At 42.9% G+C, this 18,974-nt stretch overlaps 1 protein-coding gene across 2 annotated transcripts in view; it reads right to left on the bottom strand.

The window, feature by feature from the left end:
• Nucleotides 1-18,974, bottom strand: part of TTC29 (tetratricopeptide repeat domain 29) — a 246,846-nt gene that overhangs the window by 111,864 nt on the left and 116,008 nt on the right. For both annotated transcript variants that reach the window (XM_075849691.1, XM_075849692.1), the window contains one exon: nucleotides 18,502-18,587. In XM_075849691.1, coding sequence (XP_075705806.1) covers nucleotides 18,502-18,587 — 86 coding nt within the window. The remainder of the gene's footprint in view (nucleotides 1-18,501; nucleotides 18,588-18,974) is intronic.

Raw genomic sequence — 18,974 nt, 5'->3', positions numbered from 1 at the left:
AATAATAAATACACATAAAATACCCACCCCCAATAAAAACCGTCGTCCCCCCCCGCCAATCATTGTTGTAACGCTAGCGCTGACCCAATTACCCTAATATAGACATGTAATATATTAACATTTACGGTAAACAATGACGATTACAACTAAAAGGTCTATTTTAGGGTAAAACTATGTTATTACCCAAAAAAATAGCTGAAACGTAAAAAAGCTTATTTTTTTTACTATTATTTTCAAACTTTATGAATAAAAATTCTAAAATAGCAAAAAAGGTGTGTATAAAAACGATAAAAAAAAAAGAAACCTGCATTGTCTACGGAAAAAACGTCGCAAAAATCACGTCGTTTTTATTTATTTTTTATAAAAATGTGTGTTTGGTGCAACTTTGTAATTACGTTTTATTAAAAAATATTTTCACTTTTTGAGATACAGCTGCTTTGTATCCTGTATCCGTCAGGTCAGCAGGACTGACGGGATCAGTGAAACGGGCCCTGCGCTAAATTATAATCTTAGATGTGATAGATTTGAGGTGGATCCTTCGTGTCACTGATCCTGTCAGTCCTGCTGACCTGACGGATACAGGATACAAAGCAGCTGTATCTCAAAAAGTAAAAATATTTTTTAATAAAACGTAATTACAAAGTTGCACCAAACACACATTTTTATAAAAAATAAATAAAAACGACGTTATTTTTGCGATGTTTTTTCAGTAGACAATACAGGTTTCGTTTTTTATCGTTTTTATACACAATTTTTATTCATAAAGTTTGAAAATAATAGTAAACAAATAAGCTTTTTTACGTTTCAGCTATTTTTTTTGGTAATAACATAGTTTTACCCTAAAATAGACCTTTTATTTGTAATCGTCATTGTTTACCGTAAATTGTAATATATTACATGTGTATATTAGGGTAATTGGGTAATATATATATATATATATATATATATATATATATATATATATATATATATATAAAATTATGATATAAAGTTTTTAAATGTGTACATAACCTTGTGGCACTATATACAAGGGGGAGCGCTGTGTGGCACTATATACAAGGGGGAGCGCTGTGTGGCACTATATACAAGGGGGAGCGCTGTGTGGCACTATATACAAGGGGGAGCGCTGTGTGGCACTATATACAAGGGGGAGCGCTGTGTGGCACTATATACAAGGGGAGCGCTGTGTGCCACTATATACAAGGGGGAGCGCTGTGTGGCACTATATACAAGGGGAGCGCTGTGTGCCACTATATACAAGGGGGAGCGCTGTGTGGCACTATATACAAGGGGGGGCTAAATGCTATTAGCGCAATATAGTGGCTAAATGCTACAGTGGCTATAGTGGCTAAATCTTCAGGACGCAGATACAAATGAATACTATAGGCTGCAGGCCATGTTAGGCCTGCAGCCAATAAGGCGCTGGGAAGACTCCCTGTGCAGGCCGTCGTATTGAGGTCACCGCCCAGAGGATGTGCAGCGCTCTGTCTGTCACGGGAACGGGGCACGGCAAGTACAATTTTTTTTTGAGGGGGGGGGGAGTCTATGTGGCAATATAAATGGTCGGATTGCTGTGTAGCACTATATACAAGGGGGGGGGAGCTGTCTGGTACTATATCCAAGAGGGGGTGTCTGTGTGGCACTATATACGAGGGGGGGCTGTGTGGTACTATATACAAGGTGGGGCTGTGTGGCACCATATACAAGGGAAGGCTGTGTGGCACTATATACAAGGGGGGGCTGTGTGGCACTATATACAAGGGGGCTATGTGGCACTATATACAAGGGGGGGCTACATAATGTCTTTGTGCAGTCCAGGACAAATTGGTGTTATGACTCCCCCTGTCAGGAGGATGTGTCCCTGCATAGTGTGATACTGTCAGTATGTAGGGACACAGCCCTTTGACAAGAGGAATCGTGATACCCATTTGTTAATGCTTACACAAAAAGGTAGTGTTAACAATAGTTACGGCACGGCAAGGCCGCGGTGGAGAAGGTGGCCCAAGTTTGGGTAACAGCCCAGGGCCTATGGTCTACTTAATCCGCCACTGATTGTAAGTTTGTAAGATCCACATTCTCAGGAATTCTGCTGTAAAAATGTCTTAATGATTACAGTCTACGTAGTCTCTACGGATGTATAGCAGCCCCACGATAGTTCACTCTCTACAACAGTGCTTCACAAACAATGAGGCGGGCCTTGGTGGTGAGGTGCCACCCAGCTGTTGGGTGAGGTGCAATTTTTGCAGTAATAATTATAGAGTGAATGCTCCTGCTGCACAGGCTTGTTTTTTTTGCAGCAGCTATTTCTGGTTTAGCAACACAATTGGCTCCTTTTGTGCTTATTTGAATGTCATACGGGGTTCAGGAGATAAGTGATAAATAAAAGATTTTATTAAGAAAGATAAATTGAACAGTATTTTTGTCATTGACATCCCAGGCATCGCCAAATTCTGGTTCTAATTGGTCATGTTTTACATGGTTATTTGTTACGCGTTTGCTGCTTTTAACTCTGTGCTACACAAATTCTATAGTGTGACTTACGACAGCTATTGTTTGGGCAATAGTGAAATTGAACAGTGCTTCAATGAAGTATGTTGTGAAGAATAAGTAACTGAGATTGTGCATAAAGAATGAATGACGAACACCTGAACAAATCTACAAACCTTAAGCACTCAACATGCTGCGGCACATGCTGAAATAACTTTGATAAGGAAATTATGATCACTAGCCAACAAGCTGACTTTTGTTGATTATATTTTGTGGCCCTACATTATTATAACATATGCAGCGCAATAAACTTGATAATATTTCATACTATATCCTTACAAAGGTCAAAACCAGCGTGTAGACAGAAAAGTTATAATGGAAAATTTAGGATGCTTTAGACAAAATATAATTCTCATATTGCTACAATATAGAACATGTATTACTCTCCCTCCTAAGCTTTTCACCAACATATTTTATAGTGGCTTCTGTTAATCATAAAACCCCTTTCTTGGCGAGTCATCTACCAAGAAGTTATTAAACTCTCCAGCGCCAGAGCGCTGTGTCTTCAAACTTAAGTAGTTTTCTGTCAATCAAGTCACATACGTTCTCTTCGGCTTCTTCCTCCAATACCTTGGAGTTTTATATTAACTATTCTTTTTTACATTTTTACTGGAAGATACAAAGATATAACAAGTTTCCTAGTGATGAAATGTGTACTGTTTTACTGTTTAGAGACATATGCATCAAGTAACCTATATACACTAAATAACCCGATATGTTTGGAACTAACATCATGTTGTAATAATACATTTTCCAGACTATTTACAATTTTTTTTTTGTAAAATAGAAACACAAAAAAACAGTAAAGAAAAGATCCGGGAGGAAGCTCTTTGGTGAACTGATCAGATTTTCTTGTCCTATAGGTCGAGATGAATCAGCACTTATTCAGGTCTGATAGCTAACAATAAATAAGGATAGAGAGTATTCGCAAGCGCGACGGCATGACGTAGGTCACGTGCCACGCTAGCTCTGCCTCCCCCTCCAGGCGACCGTACCCTGGCTTCTGAAGTCTCGCTCCTAGTCATGTCTTGGGCAGAGAGCGCCGCAGGATGTTAGCGGTAGCAGCTTTACTCAGCCCTGTAAAGCCCTGCAAGGCACCCCCTCCATTATGTTGAGCTTAACTGCCCCGTGTGGAGCCTGGCTTCTATGACTCCCCCCCCCTCCTCTTGGCTGTGTCTCTACTCCCCCATCAAAGTACTTGAGGCAACAGGTGTGGAGAAAACAGGTGGGACAGTCTGACAGACTGGATTGGTGAGAAGCATACACCATGGTCCATGAATAAATGTGAGAGAATGTACCAACTCTCTAACTGGGGATTGATTGATATGGGAGATCCTCATAGAATCGTATGACTTAATAACTTAAAATAGTATACTTAAAAAGTAGTGTGCTCTGATATATGGAACTGTATTATTACAAGTTATACATAGCAGGACATTTGTTTTTTGCTAGCAAAATTAATCTAGCTGAGCACTAAATCTACGCAAACCTGTTATGGAGGGGTAAAGGTCTCTCGTTTGGCTCTGGAGTCTGTGCATATAGCTTGGGGAGGGGGGTTGAAAAGAATGCCTGGCGGCGGTTGCTAGTGGCGATATTGAAAGTGGAAAATGGGCCCTACACCCGTCATCAGAAAGTCAATGGGAGGAGGATTCCCTAAGGAAAAGAGTAAATCAGAGTCCTCAGCTATAATGGAGACATTTTGGAAATCCCCTGGGGTAAAACCCGTACAGCACAGAAAAATCGAAATGCTGAAAGTAAATACTGATTATGTATTTGGCTCCTGGTATGCAGCTTTGGAGGTGGAAGAGGCAGCATCCAATGAGTTTCCCAGGGACATTCTGGGGGAGATGCTAGGGTGTAGTCCGGAGTGACATCTCTTTGATCTGAGATAACTTAAATAAAATCCGCTGCTGGCTTAAAGAGGTGGAAGGTAAGAATCACGATTTTACGTAAATAATCAGGAATTGTTAGGGAGGAGATGGATAAGCTGGAGGATAAAAATAAAGAGCTGAGGGACAAAATTGTGGATCTTGAGGATAGATCTAGAAGATGCAATATTCATATACTGAGCTATCTGGAAGGTGTGGAGGGAAAGGATATGGTTGCATTTATATAAAATTGGCTTACAGAAGTTGTGGGCAAGGAGTTGTCTCCCCCACTTTTCAGTGTAGAATGTGCACATCGCATCCCAGGAAGGAAACCCGTCTAGCAGGTCATGAAGGGGGTTGGGGTTTTTTGGGGAAGGGGCGGGGTAAAGTTCTTCAAGTGTTTAAATTATGGGGTAGGTCTCTGGGATATAAAGTGTCTCTAAGTCGCTCATCCCATTTGTTGAATTTAATGTCTGTAATATGGCTTCTGTCGGTACTTATTTAAACTCTAGCTAGATACTAAAATTGTTACAAAAAGATGTATTGTTTTTGACGTTATGAATAGACACCTCCGAGCCATAGTTTGTTTGATTGAAACACATTTTTCAGAAGAAAATATGAATTATTCCAGAGGGAAGTGGGCAGAGAAGGAATTTCATTCTGTATATTCCTCCTATTCACGGGCGGTAAGCATATATGTTCATAGGAAGGTGAAATTTGACATTATAGACTCTGTCCATAAGGAAGGGCAATATGTAGTGTGACAGACCATGTGGAGAGGTTGTGGATGGGGTCTATATTTCCCCAAGATTTCTGTCTTCTGCTATCTGAAAACAACCAGGGAATAAATTCAGAAGAGAATGTGGTTCTCCCTCTACAATAGGTTTTTATCTAAAACCTGGAAAAGGGCCTGGTTGTTGGAGTGGGGAGAGATGGGTGGGTCCCCACTCCATCCACACAGTCCTGGTCTTGGGCTGTCTAGCTATTAATCAGAGGTAAGGTGTGATAGCCCTTTAAGGTGTTTTTTTTTTTCACAGTGCCTAAAGCTTTCTCCACCAATTGTACCAAAATATATTCTCCCTTTTTTACCACCTGATACAACAGGTCACTTTTTATAGCTATATAGGGAAAAGAAAGTCTAGTATCTGGCTCCACCAGTTCCTCATCAATAACCTTCACATTTTCCCTGGCTCTCATTAGGGTAGAATCTTTTAACTGCTCAGCACCAAACATATCTTTTCTCACTTCAAGATCAGGCATATTGTCAGTCAGGGGGTCTTCTCTCTCTGGATTGCTCTGACTCTCTGTAGGGACAGTATCACTATGGTCAGCGTCCTCAGAGTTTCCAGCCATGACAGAAAATGGAAAAGTTTGTGTGTCTACCGCAGCCACTCCCACAGGCATATATACTTCTTTACTAGAGTTACCCCTAAACATTTTTGTCCTCATATACAGGCAGTGTAATAGTAATTTTATTTTCCCCCAACTTCCAGAAATCTTGGGTACATATAGACCCCATCCACAACCTCTCCACATGGTCTGTCACATTTCCTCCCCCCCCTGTTTCAGACTAGTGGCTGCAACACATCTGGTCACACAGCAATGAACTCGGGACAATGCATCTGCATTTGCCATTTGGGTCCCTGGCCTGTGTTTTACAGTAAATCTATATTCCTGTAAGGCCCTTTTCCAGGTTTTAGGTAAAACCTATTGTAGAGGGAGAACCACATTCTCTGCTGAATTTAGTCCCTGGTTGTTTTCAGATAGCAGAAGACAGAAATCTTGGGGAAATATAGACCCCATCCACAACCTGTCCACATGGTCTGTCACAGTAGTTTTATACAGTAGGCTGGATAAGGTATTATACATCCTAGCCTTTGTATATATTCAACCTCCATTCTCTATAGGGGTATTAAACTGCTTGTTGAAATTCATGGAATTAAAAGAAGCCTGCCCCATTTTAGTGCTGGGAGATTTTAACTGCACCATGAAGGAACATCTGAATAGGGTCAGAATGGTAAAGAAGGAGACCGTGAGGGAAACAGGTCCCTCACCACTTGCAAAGTTTTGTCTAGAAACCGGTTTTGACGATGTTTGGAGAAGGAAGTATAGAGAGAAACAAGTCTTCTCCTGCTTTAGTAGAATGTATAGAACTATGTTTAGGATATACCTGGCTCTCATTTACAATAGATTTGTGGATTTTGTGCAAAAGATGAAGTATGAACCCAATGGTTTATCAGATCACTCTATCATGTTAGTTAGGGTAAATTCAGATAAAAGAACGGACCCTAGGAATCTCCTTTTCGGGTTGAACCCACATTGGCTGAATATTTTGCATAATCATGAGAAAATATGTAAGGAATTAGCTGCATTTTGGGAGATTAATTTTAATTCTACCCATATTCATTTTGCATGGGACTCTTTCAAGGCCTTCATGAGAGGGATTCTGGTTAAAGAGATTGGCCTTCTTAGGAAGGGTTTTCCTGGCAAGAAATTACTCTACAAAAGCAGATGCAGGAAGCGGAAAAGGAATTCCTTAAGGAACAAATGGAAGTAAGGTGGAAGAAACTGAAGCAGAGTCAGAAAGAACAGGAGTAAATTCTGGTAAAAAAAAATAATTAAACAGGATCTTTTTTGCTGGCCAAAACTACTTTAGTGTGGCAGGTAAACCAGGTAAACTATTATCACAAATTATTGGTAGTCAAAGACCCCAAAATAATATTGCTTGTGTTAGATATAAAATAGGGGAGCTGCTGAATAAGAAGGAGGAAATTAGGGGGATATATTTTGATCATTTCGGTAAATTGTGTGAATCAGCCTTGGGGACATATGATCTCTTTGCACTAGTTCGGTATATTGACCAGATAGGTTACCCATCCCACAGTGAAGAGGGCAGGGATCTGTTAGAAGTGGCCATTACAGTTACGGACCTTAGAGAAGTGCTGCAGTCCTTTTCAGGTAATTTTTCCCCTGAGGCTGATGGCCTGCCGTTTAAAATTTATAGGAAATATGGGGATGTGGTCCTGCCACTATTGATGTTGGTGCTGAAGGAATCAATTATAGAGGATAAACTCTCCAACTCAATTTCTGAAGCCATTATCAACTTAACCGTAAAAAGGGGAAAGACCCATGTGATAAGGGGGCATATAGACCTATATCTCTCCTAAATACGGACGTAAAGTGATTTGCGATACTTCTGGCCAATAGGCTTAAGAAAGTCATTTAGACTATAATACATACATATCAAAATGGCTTCATCCTGGATAGAAATGGTAGTAATAACCTCCGTAGATTGTTTGTTGGTAATCAGTTGGGCCGAGGGGAGACCCGCTACATCCTGTCGCTGGACGACAAAAAGGCGTTTGACAGGGTGGAGTGGATCTTCCTCAGGAAAGTGATGGTGAAATTTGGAATTGGTAGGAAGTTTATACAGATGGTGAAAATTATGTATAATAGACCGAAGGCTACAGTCAATGTTACTGGAGAGTCGACACCCCCTTTTATATTATTGAGGGGAACGAGACAGGGTTGTCCTATCTCTGCTACGTTTTGCCTTATTTATTGAACCTTTAGCGATTTTGAAAAGAGACAATTAAGCTATTCGTGGATTTGGCAGTGGTGGGGTGGGGACAAAATCCTTTTGTACGCAGATGATATGTTGCTGTCCCTTGACGATAGACCAGTTTGGAACTTTTTCGTGCCTAGATATTAATTGGAACAAATCCACCATCTTACGGTTGGATGAAATGAATATGGAATCCATAGAGCAACTTGCTATCCTAAATAACTCAGAGTTTTGAGTATTTGTGAATTAAAATTGATGGGAGGATAGAGAACTATATAGCTTTAAATATAATGCTACTAATAACTAAAAATATTTATGGAAACCGGTAACGGAAAAAGGAATGGCCCTTCATTGGTTTAAAGCAGGGGTCTCAAGCACGCGGCCCGCGGGCCGCATGCGGCCCCTGGGGCAGGCATCTGCGGCTCGCGGGACACAGAGCCGCTAGTATCGGCTCTGCTCCGAGACTCTGGAATTCCCTGACATCGCTGTCCACTATGAACAGCGATGTCTGGGGCTTCCGCAGAGCTGGAGTCCCGAGCAGAGTGCTGGTGTCCGCTCTGCTCCGGGACTCTGTGGAATTCCCTGACATCGCTGTCCACATATGAACAGCGATGTCTGGGGCTTCCCCAGAGCCGGAGTCCCGGGCAGAGCGCTAGTACAGGCTCTGCTCCGAGACTCTGTGGAATTCCCTGACATCGCTGCCCATATATGGACAGTGTGTCAGGGTCTTGCCCAGAGCGGAGCAGAGCGCAGGTGTCGGCTCTGCTCCGGGACTCTGTGGAATTCCCTGACATCGCTGTCCACATATGAACAGCGATGTCTGGGGCTTCCCCAGAGCCGGAGACCCGAGCAGAGCGCTGGTGTCGGCTCTGCTCCGGGACTCTGTGGAATTCCCTGACATCGCTGTCCACATATGAACAGCGATGTCTGGGGCTTCCCCAGAGACGGAGTCCCGAGCAGAGCTCTGGTGTCGGCTCTGCTCCGGGACTCTGTGGAATTCCCTGACATCGCTGTCCACATATGAACAGCGATGTCTGGGGCTTCCCCAGAGCCGTAGTCCCGGGCAGAGCGCTAGTACAGGCTCTGCTCCGAGACTCTGTGGAATTCCCTGACATCGCTGCCCATATATGGACAGTGTGTCAGGGACTTGCCCAGAGCGGAGCAGAGCGCAGGTGTCGGCTCTGCTCCGGGACTCTGTGGAATTCCCTGACATCGCTGTCCACATATGAACAGCAATGTCTGGGGCTTCCCCAGAGCCGGAGTCCCGAGCAGAGCGCTGGTGTCGGCTCTGCTCCGGGACTCTGTGGAATTCCTTGACATTGCTGTCCACATATGAACAGCGATGTCTGGGGCTTCCCCAGAGCCGGAGTCCCGAGCAGAGCGCTGGTGTCGGCTCTGCTCCGGGACTCTGTGGAATTCCCTGACATCGCTGCCCATATATGGACAGTGTGTCAGGGTCTTGCCCAGAGCGGAGCAGAGCGCAGGTGTCGGCTCTGCTCCTGGACTCTGTGGAATTCCCTGACATCGCTGTCCACATTTGAACAGCGATGTCTGGGGCTTCCACAGAGCGGGAGTCCCGGGCAGAGCGCTAGTACAGACTCTGCTCCAGGACTCTGTGGAATTCCCTGACATCGCTGCCCATATATGGACAGTGTGTCAGGGTCTTCCCCAGAGCGGAGTCCCGGGCAGAGCGCTAGTATCGGCTCTGCTCCGGGACTCTGTGGAATTCCCTGACATCGCTGCCCATATATGGACAGTGTGTCAGGGTCTTCCCCAGAGCGGAGTCCCGGGCAGAGCGCTATTATCGGCTCTGCTCCGGGAAGCCTCTGACATCGCTGTCCATACATCGACAATGATGTCAGGGGCTTCCCCAGAGCAGGAGTCCCAGTGATGTCAGGAGCACAGCTGGAGTCCTTGGAAGAGCCTACTAGCGCTATGCCTGGGACTCCAGATCTGGGGTTGCCCCTGACATCTCTGTCCATATATGGACAGTTATGTGAGGAGCAGAGCTGGAATCCCAGCTCTGGGCAAGCCCCTGACATCACTGGGGCAGCCTCTACAGAGGGCACTGGGGCAGCCTCTACAGAGGGCACTGGGGCAGCCTCTACAGAGGGCACTGTGGCAGCCTCTACAGAGGGCACTGTGGCAGCCTCTACAGAGGGCACTGTGGCAGCCTCTACAGAGGGCACTGCGGCAGCCTCTACAGAGGGCACTGTAGCAGCCTCTACAGAGGGCACTGTGGCAGCCTCTACAAGTGGGTGTGTGGCAGTATCTGAAGAGGACACTGGCATTATCTAGGGGTGTGTTGCATTATCTACAGAGGGCACTGTGGCCTTATCTACAGAGGGCACTGTGGCCTTATCTACAGAGGGCACTGTGGCCTTATCTACAGAGGGCACTGTGGCCTTATCTACAGAGGGCACTGTGGCCTTATCTACAGAGGGCACTGTGACCTTATCTACAGAGGGCACTGTGGCCTTATCTACAGAGGGCACTGTGGCCTTATCTACAGAGGGCACTGTGGCCTTATCTAGGGGTGTGTTGCATTATCCACAGAGGGCACTGCGGCAGCATCCACAGAGGACACTGCGGCAGCATCCACAGAGGGCACTGCGGCAGCATCCACAGAGGGCACTGCGGCAGCATCCACAGAGGGCACTGCGGCAGCAATCTTGACATGTGTGCTAACTGAGCCGCCGGACTGCATTTAGCGACACAAACTGGAAAGCTGGATTGTTGAAATAAGCACGTGGAGAAATATCTCAAATTTGAAACCTAGCGCTATTATTATAGTAATGTAGTATTATTATTCTAGTAATATAGTGTTCTAGTAGTTCAAATAACTAATTGATTAACAATAATTTTGTATTGTATCAAATTTGAAAGTAATGCGGCCTGTCAACTTCCAATTTTTTCTATATGCGGCCCACTTACCCGGCCGCGTTTGAGACCCCTGGTTTAAAGGTTACTTTTCAGCTGCGCAAATGCAGTTTATTATTAAATGCCAGGACTCCCCAGCTTGGAGGCTCCTGATGAAGATGGCAACGGGAAAGTTGGATAGTATATATGAACTCCTGGAAAGTGGACAATTGTGACATGGTGGATTTAAGAATTGGCCTATTAGTAGATTACTCTTTGAGAGTTGGAAGGGAGTTAAAGAAATTATTTGAATTAATGGGCTTTACTCTTCACACCTATATGGAAAATTCCTAATTATAAACAATTCCTTACAGTACCAAACACAATTATTTTGGATAGGCTAGGTATCACAAAGATTAATAATGTATTTAAGAATGGGCAATTGTCCCCATTTGAGGAAATACAAAACACATTTTTAGAAATTACACATTTTTTATTTAGATAAATAAGGCACGCATTTTCTAGTACACAACAAAAATATAGCCTTAGGGTTCATTATCACGTTGTGTTAGAACGTATAATGATCACAAAAAGTAATTAAAAACACTATTTCAAATATATATAAGATGATTATCAGTGCACATTCAGATAATACTCACTTCACGAGACAAAGATTATGGAATAGGGATATAGGACCACTGGATAGGGAGAAATGGGAATATATATATATATATATATATATATATATATATATAAGAATTGTAAGGGCGTGTCGGTTGGTGGTAACTATCAAATGGTCCAATTTAACGTTATCCAACGTCTATATTATACACCAGATATGCTTTATAAAATGCGAATCAGAGAAGAATCAAATTGTATTAGATGCCATCAGCCTCTGGCTGCTTTCCTTCATATGATATGGGAGTGCCCATTGATCAAGAGATACCGTAGTAATGTGTTTCAAGAAGTAAACAAGAAAAGTAACTTGAATATCCCTAGAACTGCAGTATTGACTCTGCTGGGCTGCTCCTCTGAACTCATAGGTGCAGATTTTTCGAGAAATCAAATTAAATTGATTCTTAAGGTCCTCTTATTAGCAAAAATAAATTTTGAGTAGCGGTCGATCCCCCATGCTTAAGAGATTGGTTGAAACTGGTCAGGACAGTAAAAGAATATAAGAAAATAGAAGTAGACAAGCAGAATTGTATAAAAAAAAGTGGGAGGAAACATGGGGGTTTTGGAACTAATTGGAGTCCTTCCTAGGAAAATTCATCTACTTTCTACTTTCTCCACTTTTGGTGTTTGTTACCTAGAAGATTATAATCTTATGGTGTTTGAGGATCTTTGGTGTGGGGAATGGCGGGTTATATGTTGTCTGAAGAAATTGTCTACTTAATCTGTTAAAGCTTCATGATGTTGACTGCGCTATTGATTCCATCAAAAACAACGAAACCCTGTCACAACGGTGACAAACAGAAACCATTAGCAAAGTTTCCGTCACCGTTGAGATCAATGGTGATGCAAATGGAAGTTAAGGTTTCCGTTTGCCTTTCCGTTGAGGGGTTCCCCCGACGGAAACCTCAGATATAGCCCCTCAACGGAAAGTGAACGCTAATGTGAACAGGTATATTTTGATACGATAATGTCTGTTTTTTAATTCATATTTAATAAAGAACTTAAAAAATCAAAAACAAAAAACAAAGAAGGATGAAACTATTGTGCAACAGGCAACACAAATCACCTTGGAAATTATACAGCCAAAGGGTATGTGCACACACAAAAGCAAAAACGTCTGAAAATACAGAACTGTTTTCAAGGGAAAACAGCTCCAGATTTTCAGACGTTTTATACTCAAACTCGTGTTTTTCGCTGCGTTTTTTTATGGCCGTTTTTGGAGTTGTTTTTCTATAGAGTCAATGAAAAATGGCTCTTCAAAAAAACGCCTCGTCGGAACAGAACGCCGTTTTCCCATTGAAATCAATGGCCAGATGTTTGGAGGTGTTCTGCCTCCATTCTTTCGGCCGTTTACGGCCCGAAAAATTACCAAAATTAGCGTCAGTTCACAGAGTTGTTTGGCGCTGAATTTGACGTGGAAACAGCATCGGAATCAGGCAAAAAACGTCCGAAACGCCCCCATTGATTTCAGAGGCTTTAATTCCTGGTCGGCTTTTGGACGCTCGTGGAAAAAAAAAAGCGTCATGTTCTTACCTGCCACGGTTGCCGTCTCTGACCTCCCATTGATATCAATGGGGAGCAGAAAATACCTGTGGTGCTCGTTTCTGACAGTTTTTCATGTCCCCCCCCCCCCCCCGGTTTTTGCATCAGATTCAATGGCTGCGAGCAAAAAACACGGCGAAAAACGCAAAAAAAACAAACATTAAAATGACACTGGCAGAATTGTTTCCACCTACAAAAAAAACTCGTACATCAGAGCTAGGCGCAATTGTACCACACTGTCAGATTTTCAAATGTTGGCCAATAGCCTGAGAAAGAGATTTTAGCATAAGGGATATCCCAGTGGTGTTTTGAAATCAGCATACCAACATGCCATGACAGCAAATAGGGAGTCCCTATTAAATCCTAAAACATCTCCGGAAGAGGATAATGTCATGAGGATTATCGGTACTTATGATGCTGCTCACTTTGAGGTCAGAAAAATACTTACCTCATACTGGGATATCCTTAAAGCGGACCCTGACGTGGGTGGCCTAGTTGGGGACCATCCTCAGATCACCTTCCGTAGGGGCCGCAATCTAAAGGACCGATTGGTGCACAGTCATCTAAAGATGTCTGGTGTCACTACATGGCTTTCTACTAATGTCACTGGGTCGTTCCAATGTGGTAGGTGCAAAGCATGCACTTCTGTTTGGAAAAGTAAAACGTTCAAGAGCACCGTCACAGGAGCCATATTTCAGAATAGGTCGTTCATCAACTGTCTCACGAAGGGGGTAGTGTACCTTATTACCTGTCAATGTGGGATGCAGTACGTTGGCAAAACAATAAGGGAGTTCAGACGTAGAATCCGGGACCATATATGTGACATTCAGAATAGAGCTGATACCTCTGTTTCTCAACATATATGGGACTGTCACAAGGGAGACCCCTCCGCTATCAGGTTCCAAGGGATGGAACATGTCAATTCTCCTGTTAGGGGAGGCAACTGGGATAGGCGTATTTTACAGAAAGAGGCCCAGTGGATTTTCAGGATGCAAACCATCAAGCCACTGGGCCTTAATGAGTCTATATCCTATCTTCCCTTCCTATAACGCTCCACACCGTTTCAGTCTGCCGATTCTGTGACTGCATCTCTCTGACATCTACATTTTGGCTTGCTTTATGAATGGCCCCCTATCTGAGTGTGGCTTTGTCTTCCTCCGTTAATGTCACATCCAATGATAATTGCTGTGCTATCTATGACTTGCACTGCTGACACGGCACTGTGTTGAATTGTGTGCCTTTATTCACCTACTGATTCCCTTTTCGGTATACATGACGCTTATTCCAGTGTTGATATTGGTGATGTATGTCTTGGCCACCTTTAGATCCCCCCTGTTACCACTGATGCTTCATGCATCCTTCTTATTGGCTACGTGGTCACTATGGAGCCGCCCTCTGTTGGGGCGTGTGTTTCTACACGCCTTACTCCTTCATTGGACGGCCCGATATTACGCACTGCCTTGTGGGCGGGGCTTTGGTTGTTAAAACTTCCGAGTTTCCCCGGCGCGCGTCAGACCGCTATCAGTGTCTCGTATGCGCCGTTACACTAAATGAACAGCTGAATATCAGCTGATAGGCACTTTCTGAACTCTTTGTTAATAATTCAGGCAACTCGTACCCCTGAGGACGCTCCCATACCTGGTGCAGAAACGCGTCGGGAAGTGTGCCTGTTAACTAATCTGTGGCAATCAGATCTTATCAATATTTGCCAAGCACTCTGAGTTGGTTTATGTGACAATTCACACCAGACATTTCAGGCACTTATGAATGAGTGCGTTCTGACTGTCTCTTTTTTTCACATTCAACCCAGTGTGCGTTCTTGATCTGGTTGCCAACACCTGTACCTGGATCTTTTGGCACTCTGTGCCCCACCAATTTTAATAATTTTGACATTAAACAATTATTTTAAACGTTTATACAGGCAGAATATTTATGTCGTGTATTTAAGGACTGTAATTGTTCTTACTCCATCTTGATGATGGTGGAATAGTTTATACTGAATGCCAATGTTGACATTACAGCTTACTCCACATTCCAAGTACTTAATCAGAGCGGATTGTTTTTTTTCTTACCAAAAGAAGTCTTCTAATAATCGTTGCGATGTGTGCCCCTTTCTGTTCACAATAGATGCAGCAGTGAATGTACTATATTTAAACTGCAGTGTGTGTCCAGAAAGAGGGATTTTTTTCTAATAAGGGTTATGCATAAAAAAAGTTGTAGTTCAATAATTGATTGCCCAGGTAAAATCTACGTGGATGGCACACAGAGCTCTAAAGCAGCATTCAATTTGGTTGTCTTCTTGAATCTGATATAATTTGAATTAGACATTGAAGGGAATGTTTTATCAGAAAATGACAATATATTTAAAATCATGTTTTTAGCATAAACACATTGTTATTTTTTACATTTGCTAGTGTTTTTTTTTTCATGCGACTTAAAAAAATCTTGAAAGATTCCAGTTTTTACACTGGCCACTAGAGCAGACACAATAAGCTGATATTTCCTTTTTTTTTTTTTTGTAGCTCATGTGTCAGCTTTGCTGGATAGACTGGGACAGGGTCAGCAGGGGCAGAGGATTTAATGACAGCTCTATTGTACTGAGAGAGGACTAGATAAGGCAGGATAGCATCACTAAACACACAGATAAGACTCTGTATGCATCTCCTCTGCCACTACCTGGTCTTTGTAACAGTCAATGAACTCCCATTCATTGCAACTACAGTTCCTTAAAGGACGAGTGTCGCGAAAAAAAAGAATTTTATATAAATTTGCTTTTAGTGTTTTAATAAAAAAGATGTTTTATTTATTTGTGTGTTTGTGTTTTAAATTTTTTTATTTTTTTACTTTTTCTTGTCTATGGGGGCTGCCATTTTTTTTTCCATCTCTGTATGTGTCGATTAACGACACATACAGACATGGAATACGGCACATACAGCCCCATAGTGAATGCGAACGGGACCCGTTCCATCCACTATGCGCCGCTCCCACACAGTCCAAATTGAAGGTACTCGGCCGAGCGACGTCCGGCGCCATTTTCTTGTGGACCGGAAGCCGCGGCCGGACAGTAAGATTACTACTTCCGGTCGCGGCTTCCGTGCTTGTGTTCTGAAGCAAGCACTTTGAGCGGAGGGAGCAGACGGAGCGGACGGACCAGGGGGAGCGGCGGCAGCAGGAGCAGGTAAGTTATTTCTGTGTATGTACGTGTTTTAGTGTGTGATTACTACTGTATGTAAACCTACTACACTGTGTGTTAGCTCAAAAAATGGCGACACACAGTGTAGGAGGTTTGGCCGTTCAATCCCCTCCTTTCTCCTGGCACTAGCCAGGATAAAGGAGGGGGGATTCTGTGAGCTCACTAGAGCGAGTGTGTATTCTCAAATTTTGCAGCATAAAGCAATGTGGTTGCTTTACCACATGCCAATGCTGCAATTTTGGGAATTGCTCCATCTAGTGACCAGCACTGGGAAATGTTATAAATTAGAATCTAATTTATAATATTTCCTGAGTCGTGAAAAAATTAAAAAAATTAGAACAATGTTTAATCATTTATACACTAACTGTTTAACTAAAAAAAGAAATTCTAGCGACACATTCCCTTTAAATCACACACACCTTGCTACATTGTCAGGAAGGGAGTGTGTGCCTCTAACATGGTTTTAAAAATAAAAAACACATTATTTATTTTCTACAGATTTTAATAATTCCCTGAGATATTCCCTGTAAGCGACATTCCCTTTAAAGGTGGTTTTACAGGGCCTGATACTGACCTGAAAAAGAGCACCGATTAACGATATAGCACGTCAATCAGTGCTTCTTAGCTGCATTCACAAACAGCAACGATTGTTAAGTATGGGGACGAACTATCGTTAATGTGTTCGTTCATCCCCATGCATTTGCATTATGTCGGCAGCACATTTCCCTCTATACACAGGGAGATGTGCTGCCAACTATTGACCCTTTTTTGGCTGCATAAAAGATCTGATCAGCCTATGCACGAGCGTTTGCTTTTTCATCGGCTGATCGTTGCCCCGTTTACTGTGCATAATCTCACATTTCATAGAATGTGTAATCTAGTCAAGAAAGATAATGCGAAAAACAGTAATTATATCTAAACTGCTAGTGGGTCAAGCAAAATAAAGCAAAATGTACAACTGTACACTGGAACAAAAATAGATTCATTACAAATAGTCATTCTCTAAAAGCATATGCGTATTATCACATACCAAATGTAATGTGGCATCACAGTTTACATTAAATATAATACACAGTCGTGTCACATTATTATGACCACCAGCTAATATGCAGAGTGACTGCCATGTGCAGCATGGACAGCAGCTAGACTGGCTGGGAGTGACTCAATAAGGTGCTGGTAGGTTGTCTCCGGTATCTGGAGCCATTCTGACTGCAGTACATCCCACATTTGCTGGAGGGTGCGTGGGGGAGGATCTATAGAGCAAACAAAATGATTGAGGTGGTCCCACAGATGCTCAATTGGGTTCAAGTCTGGTGAATTAGGGGGCCAGGGAAGTACTTGGAAGTCTTGGTCGTTCTCTTCCAACCACTGTGGGACATTTCTAGCCATGTGACATGTCGCATTGTCTTGCTGGAAGATTCCATCTGCCCGAGGGAAGACAAGCAGCATGAATGGGTAGAAGTGATCTGCATGGATGGATTCATACCCAAATCAGTTCAGAGCGCATTCCACATGGATGAGTGGCCTCAGAGAATGCCATGAAAAAATTCCCCAGACCATAACGCTGCCGCCACCAGCTTGTGTTCTTCCAGCAATGGTTGCAGGGTGTTTGTTTTCTGATGTTTCTTGCCTGACACGCCAACATCCATCCATTTCAAATCATTGGTGGTCCAATTCCGATACTGCCGTGAAAATTAATTTCACTTTTATTTAGATGCACCTAGGAGCACACAGGAGCAGTGACCATCCGTCTGCTTTGGAGCCCCATACGCAGTAGGATTCGCTGAACTGTTGTTTTAGACACACGTCTGGTAGTCCCCAGGTTGATTTTCACGGTGAGCTGCTCCACTGTAGCGTGTAATTTGGTCCTCGCGCACCTTCGTAGCCAAAGTTCACCTCTCACATCAATGGCACCTGGTGCTCCACAGTTTCCACATTGGTTATTTACAATGGTGCCATTTGTGCACTCACGATACACTTTCACCACAGCAGCATGCGAACAGTTCACAAACTGAGCTGTTAAGAGACATACTGGCACTCTTGGTCCGAAAGCGAATAATCATCCCTTTTTGCAACTCTGATAAATTGCCACAATGAGTGATATGTGTTCAGACAGCCTATCACACACCTTATATACAAATTAAGCCAGCTCACGACACTGCCAACGTCGAAAGTAGGAGGTGGTCATAATAATGTGACTGTGTATATTATGTAAAAATGTTTCAGAAGAGAAGACAACACAAAACACTTACTTTGATTGCAATTTGGTGATTTCCAGATGAAATATGAGCTAATCCCAGGCGATATGCTGCTTCCCCTTCCATGTTTTTATCACATCCTGAAGAAAGCAAAGGGACGTCATCTCAAATGAAAAGAATGAGACATCTCTTAATTGTTCTGTAGTGATATCTATGAATGTATATTTTGTACTGACTTTAAATACTGAAATGTAACTTTGGAAACTGTAACCTAAAGCTTTAAAAGAACAGTAATGTTTTTAGGAGAATGGAAACACCTAAAATGAAGGTACACCCCATTTGTTTGCGTTACTTTACAAATAGCAAGAAGAATCCAGATAAGTAGTGAACGTTCTGGCTGACTCCTTACTGTACTGTAAGTCATGACTCAACCAGATGTGTGTCCATCACATGACCAGGAGAAACATTTATATACTGAAAGTAAACAATGAAGGTTTCTATTGAATGACTGCAAGCAGAGATCTTGA

The sequence above is a fragment of the Rhinoderma darwinii genome, chromosome 1 (genome assembly GCF_050947455.1).
Source record: "Rhinoderma darwinii isolate aRhiDar2 chromosome 1, aRhiDar2.hap1, whole genome shotgun sequence".
Classification (NCBI taxonomy): Eukaryota; Metazoa; Chordata; class Amphibia; order Anura; family Rhinodermatidae; genus Rhinoderma; species Rhinoderma darwinii.
This window is presented reverse-complemented; position numbering and strand designations above follow the sequence as displayed.